The 25,778-nt window shown below is 41.4% G+C and overlaps 4 protein-coding genes across 6 annotated transcripts in view; 3 read left to right on the top strand and 1 right to left on the bottom strand.

Moving 5' to 3' along the window:
- LOC310869363 (growth arrest-specific protein 7-like) overlaps positions 1-1,604 on the top strand; it is a 47,429-nt gene extending 45,825 nt beyond the window's left edge. For all 3 annotated transcript variants that reach the window (XM_083780064.1, XM_083780066.1, XM_083780065.1), the window contains one exon: positions 701-1,604. In XM_083780064.1, the coding sequence (XP_083636190.1) occupies positions 701-814 (114 nt within the window). In that variant the 3' untranslated portion in view covers positions 815-1,604. The remainder of the gene's footprint in view (positions 1-700) is intronic.
- Positions 1,605-2,113: 509 nt separating this feature from the next.
- Positions 2,114-6,274, top strand: LOC310869361 (dynein regulatory complex protein 1-like). Its single transcript, XM_083780062.1, has 2 exons — positions 2,114-5,512; positions 5,586-6,274. Exon 1 carries the CDS (start codon positions 2,538-2,540, stop codon positions 4,587-4,589), a length of 2,052 nt encoding a protein of 683 aa, XP_083636188.1. The 5' UTR covers positions 2,114-2,537; the 3' UTR covers positions 4,590-5,512; positions 5,586-6,274.
- A 3,812-nt stretch (positions 6,275-10,086) lies between these two features.
- Positions 10,087-14,094, bottom strand: rcvrna (recoverin a; the record flags this gene model as incomplete). The annotated part of the gene is made up of 3 exons (XM_083780068.1): positions 10,087-10,205; positions 12,338-12,449; positions 13,714-14,094. The coding sequence occupies 3 exons, from the start codon at positions 14,092-14,094 to the stop codon at positions 10,087-10,089; spliced, it is 612 nt and encodes a 203-aa protein (XP_083636194.1).
- A 4,901-nt stretch (positions 14,095-18,995) lies between these two features.
- Positions 18,996-25,606, top strand: LOC310868544 (germ cell-specific gene 1-like protein; the record flags this gene model as incomplete). The annotated part of the gene is made up of 5 exons (XM_083779004.1): positions 18,996-19,299; positions 21,280-21,327; positions 23,010-23,162; positions 25,145-25,256; positions 25,345-25,606. The coding sequence occupies 5 exons, from the start codon at positions 18,996-18,998 to the stop codon at positions 25,604-25,606; spliced, it is 879 nt and encodes a 292-aa protein (XP_083635130.1).
- Positions 25,607-25,778: the final 172 nt, after the last annotated feature.

Below are 25,778 nucleotides of genomic sequence, written 5' to 3'. Positions count from 1 at the left end.
CATGTATAGTTATATTACTGTGTGTGTGTGTGTGTGTGTGTGTGTGTGTGTGTGTGTGTGTGTGTGTGTGTGTGTGTGTGTGTGTGTGTGTGCGTGTGCGTGTGCGTGCTGTTGTGTTGTTTGTTCCCTTTTATACTCAGTAGATTATAGTCACAGTCCACCGGCGTAATCAATATCTCTCATAACATTACATGATTTTATGTCAATGACCCAATCACAGGTTTTCCTGCATGCTTCCACTTCTTTCAGTCGCTCCAAAGGTGTGGATGATATGTTTGACTCCAGTCCTATAAGTTAGGACTCCTAACTGTGTCAAGTATGATGATAACTTCATGAAAACATTACTGACTGTGACGGGAAAGGGCCCGGTAAAAAATGAGATTCATGCTATGGGTAGCGAGCGACTATTTAATCCAGATCGTATCTGTATCTCATATGCATAATTATACAGTATGTGTGTAGTAGAGCAGTGCTTCTCAAACTGTTTCATGTCAACAGTGTACAAATGGAACCAAATTGTTCCATTTGTACACTCTCTGAGTTACGGACCCATAAGGGTTCATTTGGTTCCTAACTATCATTTAGCTGGGGTCTGGGAACCCCTTCAAACTCCCTCAAGGACCCCTGGGTGTCTCCGGACCCCACTTTGAGAATCACTGGTATACAGTATGTAATGTATGTGTGTGTATTGTGTTTGTAGACAGCTGAGCCGGTAGACCAACTGCTCCAGAGCGTGGACCCAGCCAAAGACAGAGAGCTGTGGGTGAAGGAGCACAAGACCGGTGAGGTCCGCCCTGTGGACATGAACATATAGCGCCACCAAGTGTCTCCCGACTGTCAACACCAACACCTCCATACTGTCAGAGTTCAGGGACACTACCTTCTACACAGTAAAATCATCATCGGTGTTTAGGAAAGAGTTTAGGAATAGAACCAAATGGACTCGTAAGGGTCCATATTACAGTTACAAAGGGCAGTGCATGTTCAAGCTACCTTGAAATCCCCTTATTGTCTCTCTGGATCAATCAAACTTTGGAATGTGGGCGTGTCACTTTGAGTGACAGGTCAAACCGGAAGTGACATCACTCAGGAATGTGCGGGGGGGTTGACATTGGATATGACGTCACCGGAAGGGGCGTGTCATCTTGAGTGACAGGTCACAGTGAAAGTGATATCACTCAGGAATGTGGGGAGGGCTCTAAACCAGAAGTTACACCCAAGTGGAATAGTAAGAGAGTGGTGACACGCTTTGATCTCGCTGCTAAGCAGGTGCCTATGGGCTATAGTTCCAAACATTGGAACTATCCCATTGAAATAGAAAGAGCACTTCTGCATTCCATTGTTACAATGGGAGTCAACGCTACTCTCTCAACGCAGCTCTCTTACTAGATTACTCCGAGTTACGCCTACCGAAACCGGAAGTCCATATAGGTTCCCACAGTCACTTTTGACCTCCACCTAACCCCCTCACCTCTCACTCACCCCCCTTCTTTTTTGGTTGTCGGGATCACATGGGACCAGAACAAAGGTTCAAACAATAGTTGACAGTAATCTATTAAACTATTCAAACTATGTAATTATTACTTACATAATAAATTAAATTCTGGCAATATATATTATGTATATAGTATACGTATGACTAGCTCTAAATGATGACGTAAGACATATGGTCATTTATGTAATCTGGTCCCAGCAAACCAGGCACGGATTTGCTGTTTTTTTTGCATACACATCAAATGGCGGGTTGGCTGTCACGGTGAACGAAGACCGGGCGAAATTATTACTTGCGCGCTCTGCTTGCGCAAGTAATACATGCAAAGAGGTTATTATTTGAGAACAGATTGATTGATTGAAGTATTTATTAACAGTTTGCAGAATTACAGTACATTTCAAGCACAACTCAAGCATTACACTTGTTTACAATTATAGGGCCCACCGTTTTCAATTCATCAAAACAAAAACAATATATAGCCAAAAAACAGGAAATCATAGAGGTAAAAAGACAGAAGACACAAGTAATTCATTATTAAATAAGGTTAATTTATTGATATGCAGGGAGGGGGGCTGTAGGCTCATTAGCAGGGAGGGGGGCTGTAGGCTTGCTTTGCTCCATAGAGTTTATTGATAACTGAGAAAACAACGTGTGATATCTTTACATTCCTGATCCGATGATCTGACAAATGTCACAATAATTCAGTGTTTATTTATTCGTCCACCTGGTTTCATTAACTTCAATACATTCCATCAAACATCTGGGTCCAGTTCGCCTCCCAATTCCCTAGGCAAAACCTGGGGGGCAGAAACCTAGACGATGACAAATTCAGATAGATTCAGAACCTCTGTCCCTGATAGAAATGATGTAAACCCCACCCTCTTACGTAATCTATTCTAAGATCTATACCATTCCACAACACTTTAGTCAGAATGATGACATTTCACAATTCCATTTATGGATTATATAAAGTAGTGCTCACTGTCTTTCCTCATTCCATTTCTTACTCAGGCACTTTATTGTTTAAACGTATAGCCACTCACCTATGAGTGAAACTCATGACATTGGTCCTGAACCCGAAGTTTGTGAACCGGAAGAAGCTGCAACTCTGGAATCTGATAATACACATGAAGCAGCAGATTTCACAAGAGAACGTATGAGTGGAAGTATGAATGAAACGTCTGACATGGGTGGTGAAGATGCAGTAGAAGAGGCTGGACCTTTGGCGTCCGAAAACCCACAGCAATCAACACAAAAGGAAGCCAGGAAAAGACGAGCACAGGGAGATGACATGGGTGATAACAAGACCAAGGAGGAGAGGATAAGCAAACAGCAAGTGGAGCAAAGTAGATGGAGAGTCATCAGCATGTTAAATGATGGGACAGGAGTCATTACCAACATCCAAACAACTGTCCGTGACAATGAGTCCCGTCGGAGGACAGAACTGAGGGAGAGTCAACGAATAAGAGTGGAGAGGATAGACAGCGAGGCCAACTCCAGCCTAGAAAAGTTTGACGAGATCAATGCAAAGTGGTTGGACCATCAGCATATGACGATTCCTCAGGATGTGGAACAGATCCTGAAGAGCCAGAGGAACCTCTGTGCTCAGCTCCTCGAGGACAAGAAAAAACTCATCAATGACCTGCAAGAGGAGCTTGAGGCCAATGATGACCGCTTTGAAAAGGACTTGAAACAGCAGGCAGACGAGGTGGACCTGTTGTTAGTGAAGATGGAGGAGCAGGTCAAGACTATGATGAAGACATACAGGGAGGAACTCGACCAGATGGAGAACACCTACGAGGAAGAACGGCAGATCCTGCTGACTGGAAACAAAATGGAATGGGAAGAGTCTATGACACAAAGACAGTTAAAGGAGCAGAGTGACCTGAAGGAGAGGATGGAGAAGCTGGAGGAATTTGAGAGCTTGCTTAAGAAGCTGAGGGAGCACAGTGCTGAGGAGAACATCACCCTCAAGCTCAAATTGGACACACATGTTCAGGCCCTGGAGGAGCGGCAAAAGCAGATGGACAATCAATACCAGATGAACCAAGAGGAACTAGAGATGCAACGCAAGGTGCTGAAGAAGCAAGCTGAGGAGAACACCATCACCAAGATCATGCAGAAGCAGAAGATCACTAAACTGAGGGATGAGCTGAACAAGTTGATGATGCAGGAGAGAAATTCTAAAGCTGAAATTGAGCGTTTGACTAGACGCTACGAACGCAGCATGAGGGAGTATAAAGAAATACAGAAGAGAAAGAAGCACTTTGCAAACATCAGTGCCATCAGGTTTGAAGACATGTGGATGTTCAGCGAGGCTGAGGTGAAGCAATTGGTGGAGCAGGCTCTGGATATTGACCAGCAAATCTACGAGCAGGTCTTAGACTTGTCCTGGGAGCGCCCTCCTGGGGCCATTGTGGAGCGCCCTGACCCCGCCGGTACACGGGAACGGAACTGGGTGCAGAGGAACACCTCAGTGGAGGAGGAGGCGGTGGTGAGGAGGGAGAGCCAGGTAGAGGTGCAGGAGAGTGAGGGGGAAGAAAAAGGCAAAGTGTCGACACTGATGGTAAAGAGACTGTTGGAGGTTCTGTGTGACGAGGTGGACACCAACTTCAACACCATGTTCATTGACAACGAGGATGATGTCTACAGACTGGCTGAATTATTCGTCGACTACATACAGCAGCAGCAAGGACAGGCTGAGGGTGCAAGTGAATCAACAGCAGAGGCCGACAGTATCCTGACCATCCATCCCAATGAGGTCCTGGCTGTTCTGAAAGCCTTCACTGCTCAATATGAAGAAGCCCGGGCGCCTCAGCGGTTCCAGTCTATGATTGACTGGGATGATTTCGACGACGCAGCCTATTGGAACAGCTTGGCAAATGTCATTCCCGAGTCCAAACTAAAGGTGTGGGATGCGCTGGAAAATGGACTGAACAAGTACTATGAGGCCCTGAGAGAGCGGGCCAAGCTCCTCACTAGCACACAAAATCTGAAGCACAATAATGCTAAGCTCCGCATGCACCTGAACCAGCGTCTGGCAGCGCAAACCTCCCCTATCCCCCAGGTGGTAAAGCTGACACCTGCACCTAAGTGAAAACAATTCATTTACTTGAATTTATTGTATTTTTTTGTAAACCACAGCTGAGAGCAATAGAAAGTTGCTCTCAGGATGTAGCCTTTTCTTTACAGCATGGCCCTGTAATAGGCAAGATGTCAACAGTGTTTGTTTGCCTGGGCCTTAACTTGCAAACCGCAAGTACCAAATTCCTTGTGCACACTACCAGTAGGCCAAGGAAGTTCCTCCACTTTTTGTCACGTTTTATAGTTGTATAGATGACTGACATAATAGACTGCCCACATTAAGTCTGTTAGACCATAATAGACCCTGTTATGGCCCTATATGAATTAGGTTTGCGATGTTGTGTGTCTTTCTGTTTTTTCCGAATAGTGATTGAAGGTAGAGTGACAGCACATGGGATGTCATTGCCAATCAACCAGCAGTCTGCATCTAAGCCTGGGAGAATAAGCTTCACTCGAGCTCTTTTTGCCTCTGCTACCTGTTTGTCACGTCTTTAGGCTGTGTACTTAAAGTATGGACAAGGGAAGCTCAGAACCAACTTTATTGTCATATCACAGGTTTTAGAGATTTACAGGTGTAAAAAGTGGGTGAAATTCATTTTTGTGCTGGTGGTAGGGGCATGTTAACTTTTCTTTTGAAAAGGCTACGCCCTTTGTTAAAATCAATTTGTATAATTATATGCCTAAAATGTGGAAATATAAATAAATAAAAAGTTTTATAATGAAACATCAAACACACAATGTATACCCCTACATACTTACATAAATACAATGATAGGAGAACATTTGTTTTCAATAAAAAATAAGTTTATTACTCACATTATTCATTATATAATGAAGTAGATGCTTTGGTAACATCTAGTGTACATTCGAAATATTGTCATTTCTGTTGTGGGTGTGGACTTCATTGTAAGTAATAATTACATATAGTTTAATACTGTAGATTACTGTCAACTATTGTTTGAACTTTTGGTACCAGGAACCTGTGATCCTGGTAACCAAAAAAAGATAGCATACCCTGTTCATTCAGACAATCCATGTCTGAAACAGTCAAGAAAAAAGCTATTTACCATGTAACGGGTCCCTATAGTCACTGTTGGTCCTCGGAAGATCCAGACCTATATTTATATTTGTGTGGTCAATATGAATCATATGAACCATCATAATGTACAAAACGGATAAGAAATGCTTGAGATATCATGTGTTGGGGGTTGGGTCTCTAGGTAGTCCCTAGGGGTCCTCAGGGGTCCCTGGCACATGGTTGGGTTTGGCTGTGAGTGGTGTATGGGTGTAAACCACTCCCACCCTTAGTAACCATGGCAACCTATTCTCTGGTACCACCAGTAAGACTGTCCAACGTTGAAAAACGTTGGAAAAACAGCTACCCACTACCTAGTGGCGAAAAGTGGAACTGCAGAGACTGAACTGGCGCGAAGCTCCGCCCCCTTCGCTATTCATGTCAGTGGAAGTTGCTCAGTGGCGTTTTGAAGCACCCGGAAGGCTGCCGGAAGTACCGTCTATTTCGCTGATTCAGCATTTGGGCATGCAGAAGTGCAGCTGGGCTTTAACATTGAGTGCTCGGTTGCACGGGGTTTCCTCGTCAAGTATACACGGGTCCGCCTGCAGTCCTTCCTCTTAGCACTAGGGCCCAGCTCTTCAACATTGGAGTGCCTAGCTGGCCCCTTGAGGTGGACGGAGGTTCAGTGACGTCATGTGCGTAACGTGTGTCATCCCGGACCTCAAATTCCCTGAGTGATGTCACTTCCGGTTTGACATGCCACTCAAAGTGACACGCCCCTTCCGGTGACTTCATATCCAATGACACGCCCCCACATTCCGGAGTGATGTCACTTCCGGTTTTACCTATCACTCAAAGTGACACACCCACATTCCAAAGTTGATTGTAGTCTTTTACTCTCTGAGAAACTTTTTTTTTTTTTTAAACACAGCTTGAGTCTCATGTCCGGTAAACAGCGATGGATCAACAGTCAAAATACCAGCATGTTCCATCTAAATTGTACAGTATTATAATCTGCCATAGCTTAAACGAATGCCACTTAACATCATTTTGTTTACATGTTGTAAAGTTAAGACTATTCGAAAATGATGTACAACTTTGAATTGCTTAGTTTAGTTTAATTAGTAGTTCCTGTTTAAACTTTTCCCATTTGAGTAATGTGGACAAATTATTAATATTACCTTGATTTTAGACACTGAAAGGTATTGAGATATCTTTGAATGAATATTATATATTTTCATATTTTGCTGGTTCATTTTGGCATATACTGTATGCATGTTTTGAACAACTTATATTTGTTGTGCACAATTTGCAAAAAATGTGATGGTTATGTTGGCACAGTACGGTACAAGACAGATGGTTTATGTTTACAAAGGTGTGTGTGTCTTAAATATAATGTAACTGTAAATGGCCAGGAGTTTCTCAGCACATAATTATTACCATCTTTCTGGTATGAAATGAGCGTTCATGTAAATGTACATGTTGTTGAATAATAACCTCTGTTGATAAAACATACGTATACTGTATAAACAATACACACACAGGTGTTTTTGGAATGTAAATTTGGTACATTTGCCACAAATCACACCATGCGGCAGATCCGAATTTAGGCCAGGGTATACTGTGGGTCAGGGCTGAAGAGAAAGATGATCCATGTTACAATGAACACCTTTTAGTGCCTAAATGGTTATATACCTGGAATGTCCTTGATCAATTCTATTCTGCATCAATGTATATTTGTATATACACAACGTAGATGTATTTTGCCGTCAGATGTTTTAACAGGCCTTATAACTCTTTGGGCCAATGAAGTGTTTGTACATTGTTGCTTGTTTTATTTTTGGTAACTGTACAGAGAACGTCTATGATGGTGTTTGATAAAAAGGGCAGAATTCAACAGTTAGAATTTCTGAACAGAATTCAATTCATCCTTGATACTGGAGCTGTAGTTCACATATTATTTCCAACAATATAATTTTGCGAAGTGAAGTTGGGACAGCAAATACACCGCTTGTATGGATTGACAGTACAGTAACAAGGAGGTTGAGTGAAGCAAAAGATGGGAGACATAACCCACTTGCACAAATGCTGATAATATCGATTATAACATATGGACTGCATGTACAGTAGGTCTCTGTGTATACATGTTTGTGTCTTTGTCTCTACATTCTGATGTGGTTTGGATGTTCTGAGGTATAATGGGATTTTTGTTTCTGGGTTTAATGTTTTAACTGTTTTAATTGTTTACAATAATTATTGGGCAGCAAGACTAATTTGATTTATAAAACAATGCATTCACCTTATTTGGAAGAGAACTTGTATGGTATTTGTTTGCCTGGCACCAATGCATATTGGTGGGTAAAATAATAGCACAAATACTGATTGTTAATTAATCACTTAACTCCTATATAGCCACTAATTTGACCAGGGTCCCTCAGGCTCTACACTAAACCAAATCTCTTATCTGGTATACAAGCTCACAACGTGTCGCAATAGATCAGCTATTTTTATAACCTGATTCACTTTATTTAAACTGTATTTAAGGCTATACCAAACTGCTACACGTTTCAATGTCATATCTGTTGTAGTAATTTAACCCGTTTGTGTCAATGTTGTGCACTAAATGTGGCAAAGTTATTACATTCAATGTTCTTGACAGAATCAATTGCTTCATTATGTAATTGTTGAGTTGCCCCAAGTTGTGACAAATTATTTTCATGCACATCAAATCCATGATGTTTAAAAAATGTTTTATCATACTGTAGTGTAGGTGACCATGTGTCAAGACAGTGTACTGTGGAATGCGCCGTCCAAATAAATCTCTTCCTTGAATATGAAACATGGCTTTTGCTATGTAAATATACCATATACTGTTTTTTTGTGATTTTCAATGTCAGACAATTTTCTAATCTTCAAGAAAGTCAGTTCAGAAGGTGACTCTTGGACTTTCCTACTCGGCTCGGCTGTTTTATAATGTTGAGTAAGGTCAGAATGTGGAAGGCATAAACTTTAGATAAGACAAAGCAAGTTATTTCTACACAAACACAATTATAAATGCATTAGGCATAGGCATAAATGGGTCACCCGGTAATGAGTGGTTAGAGCACGTACCACCATCACCAAATGGGTGAGAGGGTATATGCACGTGGCATCATCATATCCGGAAGTTATGTGGGAACGCCTACTGAGTGGCAAAAAACTGCTTTCTGGTCTTGACAGCCCATACATCTAAACAGAAAAGTCCTATCTGATTGCATTAAGCTTGCATTCTATTCACAAAACATAGTAATGTAAAAGATTTAAATTTAGAGTAGTGTGACAGAACCATGAGGGGGGCCTGGGGAGCTAGAATCTCACGCGAAGGAAGAGAAATCAGTACAAAGTAAATGTTTACCCCTTGAGTTCCAAGCCCATATGAAGCTGGACAATTATTGTTATTAACATTGATATATTAAGAATATTGATATTAAGCTGGACAATCTGGTCTCTTCAGTCATTTAAAACACTACTCAAGGATGCAATACATACTGTATAGCGACTAGCTAATAGCTATAGGCCTATCTGTTTTTTGTAGCCCCATAGCATTAGCATTATGATGATAATATTGCTCATCTATATCCGTCCTTGTAAAAGAAAGCATGCTCTCAAGGGTCTCCCCTGATTAAATAAAGGTCAATAAAAATAAATATGTATTTCCTCAACCAGTAAGGACTCAAGGAGTTTGTTTGTCTCAGTTGACCTTCAGCTCCTAATAGGATTGGTTCGAACAGAGGGATTGTTAACCTGAGCCTAATTCCTCTCTCAGGGAGCTCTTGTCCTGGTGTTCTAGCAATTAATTTAATGAATGACACAGTGTAATAAAACATGATAGTGTATACAGTACTGGTGCTAGATTCATGTTCTCAATAGACAAATGCTTACCAGGAATAAACTATGTCAAACATGCTAATAGGTTAAAGGTAGGGAAAGTGATTTTCTTTGGTTAAAATAAGTGTTAAAAACCTCTATATTGTGATAGTACTCATTGCTATATAAAGTGTTTGATCAGTAACAGGAGCCTCCTTGTCTCTCCATCTTTTTATTAAACAGAAAAAGCATTTTCAGGTTGTGATACGAATTTTATCCAATCAGGATAGAGAACTAGTCAGGATACAGATTAAATAAGTGGAATTCTAAGTGATGACACAAAATAATTAGTAGATTTCTACTGATTGGCTGCAATTTTGTCACCTACCTGAAAATGTATTTTCTGTTTAAAAAGCTGTGCACAGTTTCTCAAAATATGGGCTAGACTCTATAGTACTATTCCTGAGAGGTATCTAGACTGGCTTGTATAGGAGACGGCTATTTTCTACCTAACACACGTCCAGGAAAGTAGTCATTTCTTGCCATGTATAAAACCAACAGTGTACTGTCAGGAGTCAGGTGAACAGCATGTAAACAGTAAAGATTTGAACAGTCATAGAAAAGCAGGGACTTTTCTTCCATCCAAAGGCTAATGCTTCTTTTCCTTCAGTTTGTCTTTGATCTTCTGGGGCTCATCATACTGTATCAGCCTCAGAATGTCTTTGTTATCCATCACACCTTGAATGAACTCTCCTTCAGATATGTTATCTGTGGCAATAGAGAAAAAGATCATGTTATTGACTTATGATGAACCCATCAAGAAACCATACCACACCAAATAAAATACACAAAATTGGTCATTAATTGAACTGTATTTGGAAATTTATTTTTTACCCTGGAATTATGGAAACAATTCTATTTCAGAGTCATTTTTGGCAGAATCTCCAGAAGGAGGTCTTGCCTAACTTGGTAACTGGAACGGTCAGTACAACAACCTATAGTGGGACCCTTTTTTCACGTAAGAAAAGCGGACTTGAGCCACCACGAGAGGTACCGCAGAGCGAGCTCAGCCGAGTGATTTGCCGTGCCGAACACTGCAAAGTCTCCTTCAGCCGACTCAGCGCCGTTCGAGTTGCGTGCCGACACGGACAGAATCGGGTCCAACCGTTCTGAGGTTGCCGGATTTGACCCGGTCCGACCAGGTTGTTGTTCTTGTATTCCTTGCATTCAGCCCTGTTTCTGTGTCTGTCTGTGAGTGTTTCTGTGTGTCTGTCCACAGCTCATTTTGCATACTACTACTAGTAGTAGTAGTATACAGTATGTGTCATATTTCTTGTCCAGCAGGCCGAGGACGTCATTTCCCAAATATGTTTTCAACAACAACTATGTCATTTTTGTGAATTATAATTGAAGCAATCATCCCACCAGAGGGATACACGACCCATAGACTGGAGCTAGCCAATCAGCTAGCCAATCAGGCATAGGCTATTCAATTCATCTTCAATTCGTGTTCTGTAATTGGTCCCTCCTGTTTGCCCTCTACCAGAGCCATTGAAAGGAGAGTCCTGCCAATGAGAGGGGGCAGAAAACAACGGCAGTCACGTTGACCAATGCAGCGCTCAAGAGTAACAAGCTACACATTGTTTTCAATGAGAGGGACGCAAATATCAGCAATTGTAGGTGTGGAAACTGTGGATACATGTCAACTGTTTTAAAGTATTGTACAGTGACAACAAAAGTCTCTGTAATGTTTATTATATACAATCTAATACGATCTAAAATAAAGTGATTGAAGATTATTAAAGCTGGGCTGTTGCCTTTCATTCATTGAAGTACTAAAAGCAGGGACGTCGTCACGTCGCTGACCATTTGGTTGCTCTACGCATGTTTGTGCCCACACGCACACACATGCGCGCACACACACACACACACACACACACACACACACTGCACCGCTCACTTAACACAGGTGCGATTTTTACCAAACGTTCCGCTATTATGAAATGTCCAAGTGGTTAAGAATAAGAATGTATGGATTTACAGAGCAAGCTGTCTGACAGAAATATGAGAGAAAGATGTAAGAATATAATGGATGTGTATATACTGTATGAGTGACAGGGAGACAGACAGTGGAGATACAGTAATGTACAACTGGTAATCACATGCTGCAGTCATTTCCATTTCATGGAAATACTATTGTTGGGCATGCCTCCTGATGGAGATTTGTGCATGCCATTATAATCACAGAGCGAGATTCCGTCCAGGAAGAGATTACATTGAAATAAAATGCGAATTAACTTATTTGCTTTTCTTGGTGTGAATGCTGGGGCTTTCTTCTAGCAAAGGAATCGCAAACTGAGAGCTTGGCTGCAAAAACCCACACTGCAATTAACCTTTGACTGGTGATACTACAAACAAAGCTACAGTACCACAAGAAATGAACAAGCAGACTTTGAAGATTACAGAGAAATTTGAATAACATAAATCTGCTCAGAATCTGTTTCGATCCTGTTTTTGAGTTATGTTTATAATATACAGTATGTTTTTTTTTTTTTAAGATTTTTTTTTGCGGCTTACGCCTTTTATTGATTTTTGAAGGGACAGACAGTAGGCTGACAGGAAACGGGAGAGAGATGGGGGGATGACATGCAGTAAAGGCCGTGTCGGGTCCGGGAGTCGAACCCGCGGCACACTGCGACTGGATTACCAGTCCGGTGCCCAGACCGTTACGCTACGGCCTGGGCCAATATACAGTATGTTAAGTAGGTTTTATTCATTTTTGATAAGTATATCACAATTCTTTGTGAGTGGTCCATGCTCAACTCTTGTGTGCTTTGTATTTTAATATGCGTGTGTCGTGTGCGTGAGTGCGTGCGTGCGTGCGTGCGTTTCTAACTTGCCATGTTCTTTCTTTCCAAAGAAGTCCCAGATTTTTTCAGCTCTCTTTTCTGGTGTGTTCTCATCCTCAGGGAGATTCTTCTGGTCACCAGCAGGGATCATGCTGAATATTGCCTACATGACAATAATGATTAGAACCATCTTAGGTGATACCAATTATCTCTACATGCAGCACACTTGCAAAGAGTCTATGCTTATTGCTGAGCATTAAAGCTATATGTTTATACAGGATAACTGACATAAATCAATGGGCCTAATTCACTAAGCTGTTGGTAAATAGTGTATAAATAAATGTATTTTCTCTAAACGTTTCTTCTTCTTATTATTATTATTGTTTATGCATTTATTTTGTCCCTGGACCCACTGTTTCCATACTGCACCACTTTGGGTCTTTAAATGTGATGTGGGCATTATAGCCAAATCATTATGTGTACATTTCATTGTTCATTACCGAACATACAGTATATAATGTTTATTTCTAGGTTCACATTTCAAGACATTTAGGTAGCATTGAAGTCTGCTGTGCTCTCTGTGCCTCCAATTACACTTGCTGGATGGAGAAGAGTAATTAAAGCTCCAATTCGGGGGCCTATTTTAGTAAATACAATAAATACAATATTAAAGTACATCTTCAGGGGCTGGAGATGGTCTCCCTACTCTTCCATTGAGAATTGGAGACACTGGTGTTGACTGTTGAGTAGAATGCCTACTGGTTGACAAGTAGTACTGTCTGAACCTCATAAGCGCAATATCTCCCCTGTCCAAGAGGAAATTGCATCTTGGATGAGCGGTAGACATTTCTCATTCTCAAATCTCTCATGCCTGAGACCGGGATTTGAACCCCAGGTAGAACATAAAAGTTATGGATTGCAGCTTTAACCCATTAAAACCGGGAATGCATTTACTGTATGTCATTTTAGATTTGAGCTAAAAAGTATTATTTTAACACTATATATTCTTTTAAAGAAATTTTAACTCAAATCTTTGCTTCTGGGGGTCACACATATTTTTAGATGAGGGGGTCTGTGGCTAAATACATTCATTTTGGGTGTATCCTTGCTATGAAACAGTTTGAGAACCAATGATATAGCAACATAGGGTTTTCAGAAAAAATAAATAAATAATTAGAATCATCCTCAGGTCTTAACCCATTTTAGACGGGAACCCCTTTTGGTGCTAGCATTACGTTATGCTTTAGCTATTTAAAAATAGCAGATCTACAAGCACATAGCGCGCCACCGAGTGGCGCGCTATGAGCTTGTAGGTCTGCTATTTTTGAAAAATCGAAGAGCGACTGACATAGAAGACATTTTTAGAATCTGATCTCAGGTCAGAATGGAAAACTGTCAGGAGGTAGAAGAAATAGTCAGAAAAGTACCTTTACGATCTCGTGGATTTCATTTTTGCTGATGGTTCCATTCCCATCCACGTCGTAGAGGGCGAAGGCCCACTCCAGCTTCTGCAGTGTTTTGCTACCAGAGGTGAGGTGCAGAGCCACAATGTACTCCTTGAAGTCCAGCGTGCCGTCTGCGTTGGTGTCGAAGCTCCTGAACACGTGTCGCGCGTACGCGGTGGGGTCTGCGTTGGGGAAGAAGCTGGCGTAGATGCCTTCAAACTGCTTCTTGGTGATTTTACCACTGGGACATTCCTTGAGAAAGGTCTGGTACCAGGTGCAAAGCTCAGCCTCTGCGTACTTGGTGTTGGATGTCAGGTCTTGCAGAAGTTCCCTTGACAGGGCCCCGCTCTTACTGTTCCCCATGCTCCAAAGACGGTCTCAATAGCGCTTGTGATTTTCTTCTTCTTGTCAGTGTCTCGGGGTCTGAGAAAACCTCTTGCTTCTTTAGTCTGTCCTCTCATGCACCCTGAGCACTCCTCAAAGTGTTGGATGGGATTATGGCCATCACTACCCTTAATCTACAATGGCTGTCTGGAAGATTAAGGGGATGATCCACATCACACTACTACATATAGATACACTGTAAAATCCTGAGTGTACATTTAATGTACAAATGGAACCAAATGGACCCATGGGTACCTGTAGCCAATAGAGAAATTACTTGGCTCAGAACTCCACAAAATCAGCATCTTGGTTACCAGACAATGGCCCGGTTTCCCAAAGGACACGTAAGAGGTACGTTGTTGCACATGTTCAGTTGCCCTCTAGGCCATACATGAAGCCTGTGTGCATTGATTGCCAATCAAACACTATGTCCTTTTTTGGGAAACACTGTCAAACACAACAACATAGAAATACACAAGACTAGACTAGAGCACAGCCATACCCCCCAGAAGTGCTGCTTGTGGTGTTGTCAAGAACCACGGTGTGGCTGCTTGCAGCATTTTTAAGAACTGCTCATCCAATGATTGCCTGTGCCGTGGCTCAGCGGTCCAGGCACCTTGGCCGGTAGTCTGGCAGTGCCGCGGGTTCAACTCCCAATCCTGACGGCCGTTACTGCATGTCACTCCCCCATCTCTCTCCCCCATTTCCTGTCAGCCTACTGTCTGTCTCTCTATAAAAAATATAAAATAAATAAAATAACTGCTCATCCGCAATCAGATGCACCAGATGCTGTGAAGAAAGAGGCACATTGTTCCACTGTCTATGGTCCTGTCCAAAGTTGATGGAATTTTGGGGGAAGGTCGGGCAGGAAATACAGAAGATTTTGTCAATACATATTGTACCAGAACCAAAGTTCTTCCTGTTCTTTTGCCCCGTTTTCCCCTTTCCTTAACACTTTAATAAAAGACAATTTAAGTTTATGTTGAATCTGACTCTGAGCCACTTATTTTATTGTGAATCTGTGCCTATTCTCCCCTGGGTTGCCACCACACACACACACACACACACACACACACACACACACACACACACACACACACACACACACACACACACACACACACACACACACACACACACACACACACACACACACACACACACACACACACACACACACACACACACACACACACACACACAGTTTGCATGGTTAAGAACCTAGGACACTTTCATAATGGTCAACTATTCTCTTTCTTTATTACTTATTATTATGAATTATAAGTAATAGTATAATTAGTAGTATTAATGCTGCTACAATGTTTGCAGAACAACCAGAACAAAATACTTTTACTCTTGTCTTATGTACCTGTAGCCTATATAAGATGAGCAGTAACAATAAAGAACACCTTGAACTCTTGAACCTTTAACCCAAAGCAGCTACTGTAGGTCAGCATGATCGGGATTGTTTTTTTTTCTTCAGCAGGAGGCCCATGCAGAAGCTGCTTTGAAAGTATCAACCTGACAAATATAGGATGCTGTTTTAATCCACTTCTGTGTGGTCCAATACTTATGGAGCATTTCTGTTCTTGTTATTGCATGGCATTAATCTCTTGTTATTGCATTGATCTCCTCTGAATGTGTGATTTTGTCCATCTCTGTGCTTGGTGCAGCAAACATGATTGAATTTTGGGCACCCTGTTAACATAATCTGTGCCTTCCATGCAGGGACTGGCAGAAGCCACAGTAACATGATCATGTGCAGGTTACGACGCTGGCTGCAGTACACTGTTCATTTGTATGGGTGTTTAAATGGAGGATAGTTGACACGGTGCTGTGGCATTAGTCCGACAGCGGGCACATTAACCTAGCCTAACCCCAACAGCACGCGAAGCCACGTAGTTGGAGTAATGGGATGTCAGAATTATGGGCAGACCCCGTTGATACATGCAGGCTTAAAACCGAGAAGACAAATTCTTTGGTGTTCCTAAATTCCTTAAAAAGTTAAATACCGTATGTAAAAAGCCCATTCTTAAGAGGTTAATGTCACGATATCAGTCTGTTGTACACTTTTATTATGTAGTGTTGCCCTAGTGTTTCCTGTTCTGCCTAGTTGTGTTTGCCTGTCTTGTCTCACCTTCCTGTGATTACTAGTTTTCTCCACCTGTGTCCTGTTAGTCTCCCAGCCAATCCCAGTGTTGATTGTTTGTTCTGTTCACCTGTGTTTTGTGATCCCTGTGTCTACTTAAACCCTCAGTCCCTTATGTTCCCTGCTTGATTATAGATGTTGTTACAGTGTTACTGTTCAGTCCTAGTTATGTTCTTGTGGTGTTCTTTGTATTCTCCTGCATTCTCTTGTGTTCCTGTGTTTTGGAGAATAAATCACCTACATTTGACCTGCTCTGCTCCTGCTCTGTTTCTGCAATTGGGTTCTACATATCCTGAGTCGCACCGTGACAGTTAATCCTCAAGTATCAGTCCTGACCATAGACTGTAAAAAATATGGACAAAGCGTTCGCCGGGTCTAACATGGACGTAAAATGAAGCCTGTTATTCCTGCACTGTAAGTCGCCATCTTTCTAGATCCGTTTGGTACCAGCTGGCCATTAGCTGGCTCCGTTTTGGACCAGCTGGCCATTGGCTGCCCAGACAACGAGGCGGGACTTCCCCCCTTCTTCTCCGTTGGTTTTTATTTTGACTCGAGTGGGAGGGGAATCCCGATCATAGACTGTAACGGTAGCCACGCCCCTCAGAACATACGCGATGGTTTTTTTTCTTTATGGTAATTTTTTTAATTAATGGGACCATAATTTTCCAAAAAGAATATTATGACATTAGAAATGAGACTTTAAACTAGTGACTGGAAGAAGAAAGTATTCATGACCATGTTTATTAAGGTAATACAGTCTAGGTGAAGTTGGGCCAAAATACATGGGCCTCTATGGAGCTATGGGGCTTTTTGGGTCCAGTCCAGCGCCACAACAGGCCATTATAATGAACTACCGATTTCAAATGAGGCTTCACGAAATATCTGGCTGACTGCCCCCCTGGTCCTGACTCCTAAATTCACATTGCACCACGTAGTTATATTTACAAAATCAGATTAAGAAACAGGCAACCAAACAATTAAATTCAAACAGTGTGATTTTAAATAATCAAATGAAAGTACAGTGTACAGTAGGCTACAGTGGAAGTATGTGATAGTAACAATTTGTGATCAACTGTAAGCATTTATAAGAACATACACAAACACACATGCAAATCTCACATCTGCCAGCTGAATACACAGATAATACATTGTTCATTCTATCAAAAGGAGCTCATCCCTAGCAGGTATTATACAGTATTATGCAAAGGGATCATGGTCAGGGAAAATTACCATACTACAACAAAGGCTTAATATTTCATCAAGTTTATTGTTGGACATTTTTCTGTTCAATGCAAATTACACGCAACAGCAAATGTTAATGGAGAGAACACAGGCACTATATAGGAAGGATATAATGCCTGGGTACTTCAGGAGAGACGAGAGAAGATCTTTTTTGCAGGGGTGACTTCTCTTTACCTATGGGCACTATACAGTTACTTGGGCGACTGTGGCTCAGGAGGTAGAGCAGGTCGTCCAATGATCCGTGGGTCGGCGGTTCAAATCCTGGCTCCGGTCGTATGTATGTGTGTGTGAATGGGTGAATGTAATGCAAAATCTATGTAAAGCGCCTTGGATAAAGGCGCTATATAAATGCACCATTTACCATTTTTCTGCCAAAGTGTGGTGTCTGCCTGTTTTTAGGGGGGGAAACAAACCTAAAAGTGCAGAAGTTAGAACTGCTAGATGAGTAGAGTCCTGCTGAACTGGTACCATGCAGTCGAAAAGCGGCAGCCCCATTGCACTCTAATTAAGGTGCTGTCAAAACCCATATACCGGTACACACTATATTCTATCCATCCTTCCATCGTCTATCACTTATCCTATTAATAGTTCAAGTACAGAATTCAATTCCAGATGTACCTTTCCTGGTCCACATTGCCACAGCGCGATCCCTAGGTGTTCCTAGGCCAGTGTGGAGGTACAGTAGCATCCTCCCATGTGGTCCGGCCTGCCCGTTGTCTATTTCCAGCTGGGCGTGTGCCGAAACCTCCCTAGAGAGGCGCCCGAAGGCATCCGTAATTCCGTGTTAGATGCCCGAAGCGCCTCAACTGGCTCCTTCCACGTAAAGGAGCAGCGGCTCTACTTGGGGTCTCTCCTGGATATGTAATTGAACATTCAATACAATGTATAGCCTACAATGCACTTTGCACTACACTATGGCTTGGCTGAAAAATAAAACATGACTATTATTATTGAGAGAGAATATTATATTATAGAGAATCTTTGAAACAGTTGTGTTGTACTATATGAGAAAGTAGGTACAGTATAAAACTTGGGAATACAGTCACCTCTCTCCAGAAATATGAAGTGTATTGTTGCTGTGGTTATGTATTTTAACTTTAAGCTCACAATTGGACATACAGTAGCCTAGTAATCCATGTAAAGGTATAGAATAGAATATATTCTATAGATGGCAACTAGAAGAACCCTGTTCAAGATTAACAGAGTGGAGAATGAGGCACGAAAGAGTTCACTGGAAGCAGAGCAACAAAAAGGGACAGACTTGCCTGGAGTAATGAGATAGTTCAATCAAGGTAGCTGCACATCCTTTTAGGCAGTGTCAGGATGTGTAGCATGCGCCCTCCGCCCAACAAACCTCAAACTCAAGAGGATTATGATTTGATTTGAGTTACAGTATCGGGGGGGTGGGGGGGCGGAAACCACGGTGGCTACACATCAGCCAGGATTAGTTGCCTGATCATTTCATCTAGCCTGCATGGTCTTGACCATGATGCTGGAGGAGCGTGGTCGGCGGGCTTCTTTGGCGATCACCCTCAACTTTGTGGCGTTTGCCTTTGCCTTGTCAGCTGTGACCACCAACTTCTGGTGCGAGGGGACGAGGAAGGTGGTCAAGCCCTTCTGCACGGGACCCCCGGTGGCGGCCAAACAATCGTTCTGCATCCGCTTCAACAGCTCCGACATCAACGACAGCCGACTGGTCCAGTACATCTGGGAGACGGGAGACGACAAGTTTCTCATGAGGAAGTTCCACACAGGCATATTCTTCTCCTGTGAGCAGGCTGCAGATTTCAAAGGTGAAATGGGTTGGACTCCTGCCTCCTCGGGAACAAGATGCACTGTAGATTCGAAGTGATGAGTCCAGCAGTACGAGGTTTTTGTACTCATCTAAGATCCACAGTATATAGAAAGGTTCAGTCAGACAACTCAAGAAGATTGTAATATATATTTATTGAATATAGATGAGCAATGCAGTATATTTATTATGGTTTGGCAATGTATTGGATCTGCTTTTTAGGTACTCAGATCAAGCGCATCAGTCCCGGCCATAGGGACTCCGAAATCCCCCGTACCTAAACAGTAGATCCAAAACGACAGGTGGTAGCTGGGGTGGAAGTGGGTGCGCAGCAGGTTTGTATACAGCGGAACGCTGATACAGCAGCAGCAGCAAGCAAGCAAGCAGGCAGAGGAATGCAAACCTCCGGTTAAAGTAGCCGGTATGAGATGGAGTGAGTGTGTGATTGGCTGAGTGAATCATGTGGATGAGAGCATGATGCTGAGGCGGCCCAATTAACAGCCAGCGCGACTCAACTGAGGTTCCCTGACTGAACTTGCTCTGCACATGTCTACGACAGGCACAAATGCTCATTTGTTCTTATGGAACCTATTATCTACTGCATTACCCCAGGTGAGAAGAATGGTTCCATGATCATTGACCATGACCATCAGGGCAAACAGTATGTTTCAAATTATGCAGAAGTTTTGGATGAAGAATGCAATTCTTCTGTTGGACAGCTGGCTCGCTGTCCAACAGTGTTTTATTACCTTAATTGTATTGCTATTATTTGTGATCTTTGATAGGTGATTAAACTTTAATTGGCTTTGAAATGTAATATTTGGAATTGAGATTTGGAAATACCATGCAGTGTCATGTTTATTATTATGTATTATTATTTCAATTCAGGTTCAGGTTCAGGTTCATTTATTTGTTTGTCCCCGTGGGGCGATTTGGTTTACAACAAGGCATAACACAGGCAGGTAACATGAAACAAAAAAACACAGTAAAAAGGCACATAGTACACATAGAACAATAAAACAGGATGGCAGTTCAAGGTATCAGTGTAACATTGAAATTCATAAAATTTTCAGAACAGTTGTATAAATAATTCATGCAAGCGAGTCAGGTGATAAGTTACCTCCTATATCGGCATTTAGAGCCTGGATATCTACAGGCACGAAGGATAACTTATACCTATTGCCTTTGGCCCCTGGAACTTTTAGGTGAAGGCCAGAAGGAAGCAGCTTGAACTCAGAGCTGAGCGGATGGGAGTTGTCCGTACAAATGGACTTGGCTTTCTTAAGCACCTGATTTTTAAATACTTACTTCAGTAGTCTAGACTACTGAAATTAACTCCGGCAATCTTTGAGGCCGTTCTCACAATCCTATACCAAGGTGGTTTTTGTCCTTTATGTTTAGGTTTCCATACCAACAAATGATGGAGAAGGAGATAAGTTGCTCCTTCCCTTTATTGAAATAATTGCCATCATGCCATCATGCAAAGCACTTAAGTGAAACAAAAACTACTCAAAAACAATGTTTGCCAAAGAAGCAAATTAGCATTAAGAAAACCTGCTTTGGCCTGGACCTGTTAACATTAGCCACACTGATGCAAATCAAGAGGGATTTGTCTATTCATCTTAATAATATTAAGATGAATAGACGAATCCCTTATATAACTTATTAGGGCAAATGAAAGGCGTGCAGGCAATATTATTGCCTGCATGCCTTTCATTTTCCCTAATAAGTTATAGTCAATCTAAGTAACACAAAACCTTTGGAAGAGCTGTGTAATCGTGTATGTAATCCAGATACATATCGTTTCATTGATTAATTTGGCATTACTGTGGACAATAAATACATTGATAAATAAAGTAAACAAAGTTGAGTATGAGATTGTTTCTTGCTGAGTTTTAATGTAAATGAGAATACAAATAAAAGTGCAAAAGCTAGGAGGCATCTCAGATCTGATGAACATTGTTGTTTTGTCTTATTACAGGTTTTGTTTGCAGATACTTCTCAGAGATAGCACCTGAACAAGAACGAGGTTGGTGAAATACTAGAATCTTTTGAATGTACAGTAAGCTACTTTGGTCCTTTATGCTCCCTAAGCAAAGCTCTGGACTGCTCATTCTTGCAGCATGGTTATATGTCTTCCCTTCAGTTTCATTATTTCAGGTTTACACACTTGTACTGTTAGAGGTTGTGGTGTAGGGGTGCAATAGCTAAAGTAACCGATTTAATGATTATGAAACAATCAATTCTACAAGTTCACAACCCACTCTATTCCGTCGTGTGTAGATCTGCTATTCGTATGCATTTCTTTTTTAAGTGTTTAAGTGTTTAATCAGAATAAACGATTATAGTCGAGTTTCTTTTTCTTTTAATCGGCTTTGTTTTTGCTGTTAAAATAATCGATAGAGTAATCGCGAAGAAAATAATCAATAGTTGCAGTCCTAGTTGGATGTCAAATTCACTGGCATGATACAGAACCAAAATGAATACACCCTGGACTTGGCATGTACTACATTGTGTGTTGACCACAACATTGCAACTCATTCAGTTTATTTCTCAATGGATACCTACAGTATGTTGTCCTTTCCCCTCTCTGCCATCAATGTTCTGTCTATATACTGTATAATATACAGTGTAGAATCTACAGTGTAGAAGCATAATCTACAGTGTAGATTATGCTTCTATATATAAATATATCAGAAATAAGATAATCTTGTCAACATTTTTAGCGGTCATCATACGGAAGGAAATTGTTTATCCATCACAGCAAAGTGGGAAAGAAATCATTGATAAGACTTGCCTGAAATAAAGCCACTTGGTCACGTGGTCTGCGTTTCTGTGACAGCCGGGGATATAGGGCGGTAATCTAGTACTAATAGGCTACAATACAAACATAACAAATTAAATTAAATGAAACTTCTAGCATGCTAAACTAAGATCAATACAAAATCTTGTCATCTTGAAAAAGATGACCATACCGTCATACTACCATAACATTGGTGACTATCATTACCTTTAACTTTATCCCCAATACACACAGATCCTATTCTTTGTCCTGTGTCAGCATTCAGCAGTAACACTCTGTTGTACAACTGTGTCTGGGTCTGGGCTGAAAATAGTGATCTTTGGCATGGTGCCCTGTTGAAATTGGAATATAGAACAGAGTATTAATTACTGTTATAGTCTCACCTCTGCTAATCTCAAAGATAATGAGCAGCTTTCATCGTAATAACTCTATGCTTTGATCTCATCACAAGCACCAGCCATGTTTACACAAACCCCTTTGGTCATTCCTACAGTGATTAGACAGATTAATCTGGGAACCCATTGGCAAAAACAAAGACAAAGGAAGAACAGCGTAGTCTGTCTCGAGGTGAGACTACTTAGTATATACAGATAACAGGGAACCTTTTGCAACCGCACTCAATCTAGCCAGTTTACATATATGCCCTCTGGCCTACCACCTATCATAGAGGTGAAATTATTCTCCAGCCTATTAAAAGACCAAAGTAACTAATTCTCTGTCTCTGTCTCTGTCTCTGTCTCTGTCTCTGTCTCTGTCTCTGTCTCTGTCTCTGTCTCTGTCTCTGTCTCTGTCTCTGTCTCTGTCTCTGTCTCTCTCTCTCTCTCTCTCTCTCTCTCTCTCTCTCTCTCTCTCTCTCTCTCTCTCTCTCTCTCTCTCTCTCTCTCTCTCTCTCTCTCTCTCTCTCTCAGGGGTCTTGTGGTTGTGTATAGTAGCTGAGAGTCTGTACCTGTCCCTGTTGTTTACGGGCGGGGCCATGCTGATCCTGGAACAGTGTCCGTGCTTCAGTGTCATGGACAAGCTGAAGCTCAATGCCTTCGCTGCTATGTGCATTGCCTTGTCAGGTAGGGAAGGAAGCAGGAAACAGCTGATGCCATACACACTCTATTCTGTCAAAATTGGCACACAGTTGATCTCTCTTGTAAAACAAACATTCTGTGGAGGGTTTGGTTTGGGAGTTTGACAAAGTAGGCTACAGTCAATGGTTTTCAACATAATCTCACATTTGCAATAAAACTTCACAGAGCAATATACGGATCATAAAGAAATAAATCCATTACTTCATTGGTGTTGTCATTACTGACTGTACCTCAGGCTGTTTACATTTCTGACTAATAAAGTATTGAAGTATGTTGTTATGATCCCCTTTGGGGAAAAAATAACAATTTAACATTTCTACATCAAAAGAGATCATGGTTTAAAATCACCAGTGCCGTGTAGGCAGAGAAAATAAGGAGATTTATTCCTCTTGGAAAAGTCAACGATGGTGGCACTTCGTTTAATCAGACAGAGAGAAAACTTGTTGCAGAGGTAAATACGTCAACACCTCTGAGGTGTGTTGCTTCACTCTTAAAGGTAACACACTATGCATTGCAGTAAAGGAAAATACTGCCTATGGTAAGAGGAACAAACATATTATTAAACATGGGCAAGAACGCAGTGAATTATAAATGTCATTATCAACTGTCCTGTGTGTGCATATCCACCACTCAATGATGAATATTATTGTTATTTTATTTGTTATATTACAGTACATGTCATTACATGGTTTTCTCCTAGTACGTACCTGTCCTTATAAGTTTTTCTAAATGGCTATCTACTAGTTAAATCATTGTTATTCGGTTCTTCCTTGGCCCATTATAAACCTTTCCACAAAGTTGAATGCACATTTCTGTATAACCTTTGGAATTGAAGAAATCCTTGAAAGAGACAGAAAGACTATGTGGAAAAAACATATTTCCTGTCCATCTCTATTGGTGAAGATAATAACACATTCATGTGTTTATACAGTAATTATTTTGTGCCACATTAGCATGGAGAGCTATGCTTTTGCTCCCTGCAAGCTCCTGCAATTTATATACAGCCACCCTATAATGCCAGTATCTGATTTGTTACTGTGACATGGGAAATAAGAAAAACAGATACTTAGATATAATATAAGTATCTAAATACTGTTCTATAACAACTATAATATAATATATAACTATAATATAACATTCTATTGCACCATGCCATTCTGTTGCACCATAGGGGGGGGGGGGGGGGGGGGAACCTCCATAATGCTGACTAGTGCAACACCCACTCACTGCTTCAGAGGATTTAAAAAGTGGTTTGCAGACTAATCGGATTGGAGGCTGAGACAGCGGTTTGGGGCCGTGACAAGCCAGGCCCAGAGGAGACCCTTCCTACCCCTCCACTCTCCCCTTCTCTTCACCCCCATCCCTTTGTTGTTGATGTTTTTATGCACTAATTCCAAGAAAAAAGAAATGGTGCCAAAGCAGCATGTTGGCCAAGAGCTTGGCAGAGAGGACGTACAACATCCAGACACAACCCTGCTCACCTCGCCAGGGTGTCCCAAAGTCCCAGTGCAACATGCAGATGAAAGCAACTAAGCAAGAACATGTTTCAGCCTTGAACACTCTGTCTTCTGACATATTTGTAATGAAATTCCATTAGGAGTAAATGATTGTTTCTTGGATATTTGTCTTTTTATTAATTTGTCAGAATAATAAAACCATTAAATGTGTAGCCAGACACAAAAACAAAATACCCGTGACTGTATAAGTGCCAATTACTCTTTACTCTTTACTCATTTTCACAGTTATACTTACTAAGTTTAGCATATTGTATGTCATATGTAAATTACGAAACTCTGCCATGCAGTGCCTTCATTTTAAAGTGCAATGATATAATGAGCTTGCAAAGAAAAATGGCAATACTTTAATAATTTAATAATTTAATGATAGCTGGATAATGGTTTACATTGTACACATACCGGTATATTTTGAATGTGCCAACACATTTGTTTGTTCGTATTCCCACCCAGGCCTTTGTGGGATGTTGGCCCATATGATGTTCTCCACCATTTTCCAGTTGGCTGTAGCAATCGGCCCAGAAGACTGGAGGCCTACATCCTGGGACTACAGCTGGTCTTATGCGTAAGTGCTTAGTGCATCTATCATTTATAGCAGGGGTTCTCAACCCGTGGGTTTTATGTAACAGTCAAATCTGTCCCCTACCCCATAGGTTAGCGTGGGGTTCCTTCGGCACCTGTATGGGCTCTGCAGTGACTGCATTGAACAGGTATACCAAGACTATCGTAGAGTTCAAATACAAACGGCGGAACATTGAGAAGAACCTGAGACTCAAGCAGAAGCTGATGGAGCTAGAGCTCCTAGATCAGATGTGGAACACTACTGGGCCAGACGCCGTACTGGACACAGATGAAACACCATACTTGGTTGATATGGACTATCTGCCTGAACCACAGGGAGAAGAATATTGCTAAAATATGATGATATTGCAAATGGATGATACAGAACGTTACAGTTATGGTCAACTTATGTTATTGAAAACATTATTGTGCTACACCATCAGAGCACAGCCAATGAGTATACACTATACAGCCAACACCACGACTATAATTCAGTAACAGATGATGGGATATGTTGTAAGATGTC

The sequence above is a fragment of the Protomyctophum parallelum genome (assembly GCF_964188405.1).
Source record: "Protomyctophum parallelum genome assembly, chromosome: 13".
Classification (NCBI taxonomy): Eukaryota; Metazoa; Chordata; class Actinopteri; order Myctophiformes; family Myctophidae; genus Protomyctophum; species Protomyctophum parallelum.
Note: the sequence above shows the minus strand (reverse complement) of the source record. Positions and strands in the feature narration are given on the sequence as shown.

Excerpts from the sequence above, each read along its gene's own strand:
- LOC310869361 (XM_083780062.1), top strand. The coding sequence starts at position 2,538 with ATGAGTGAAACTCATGACATTGGTCCTGAACCCGAAGTTTGTGAACCG.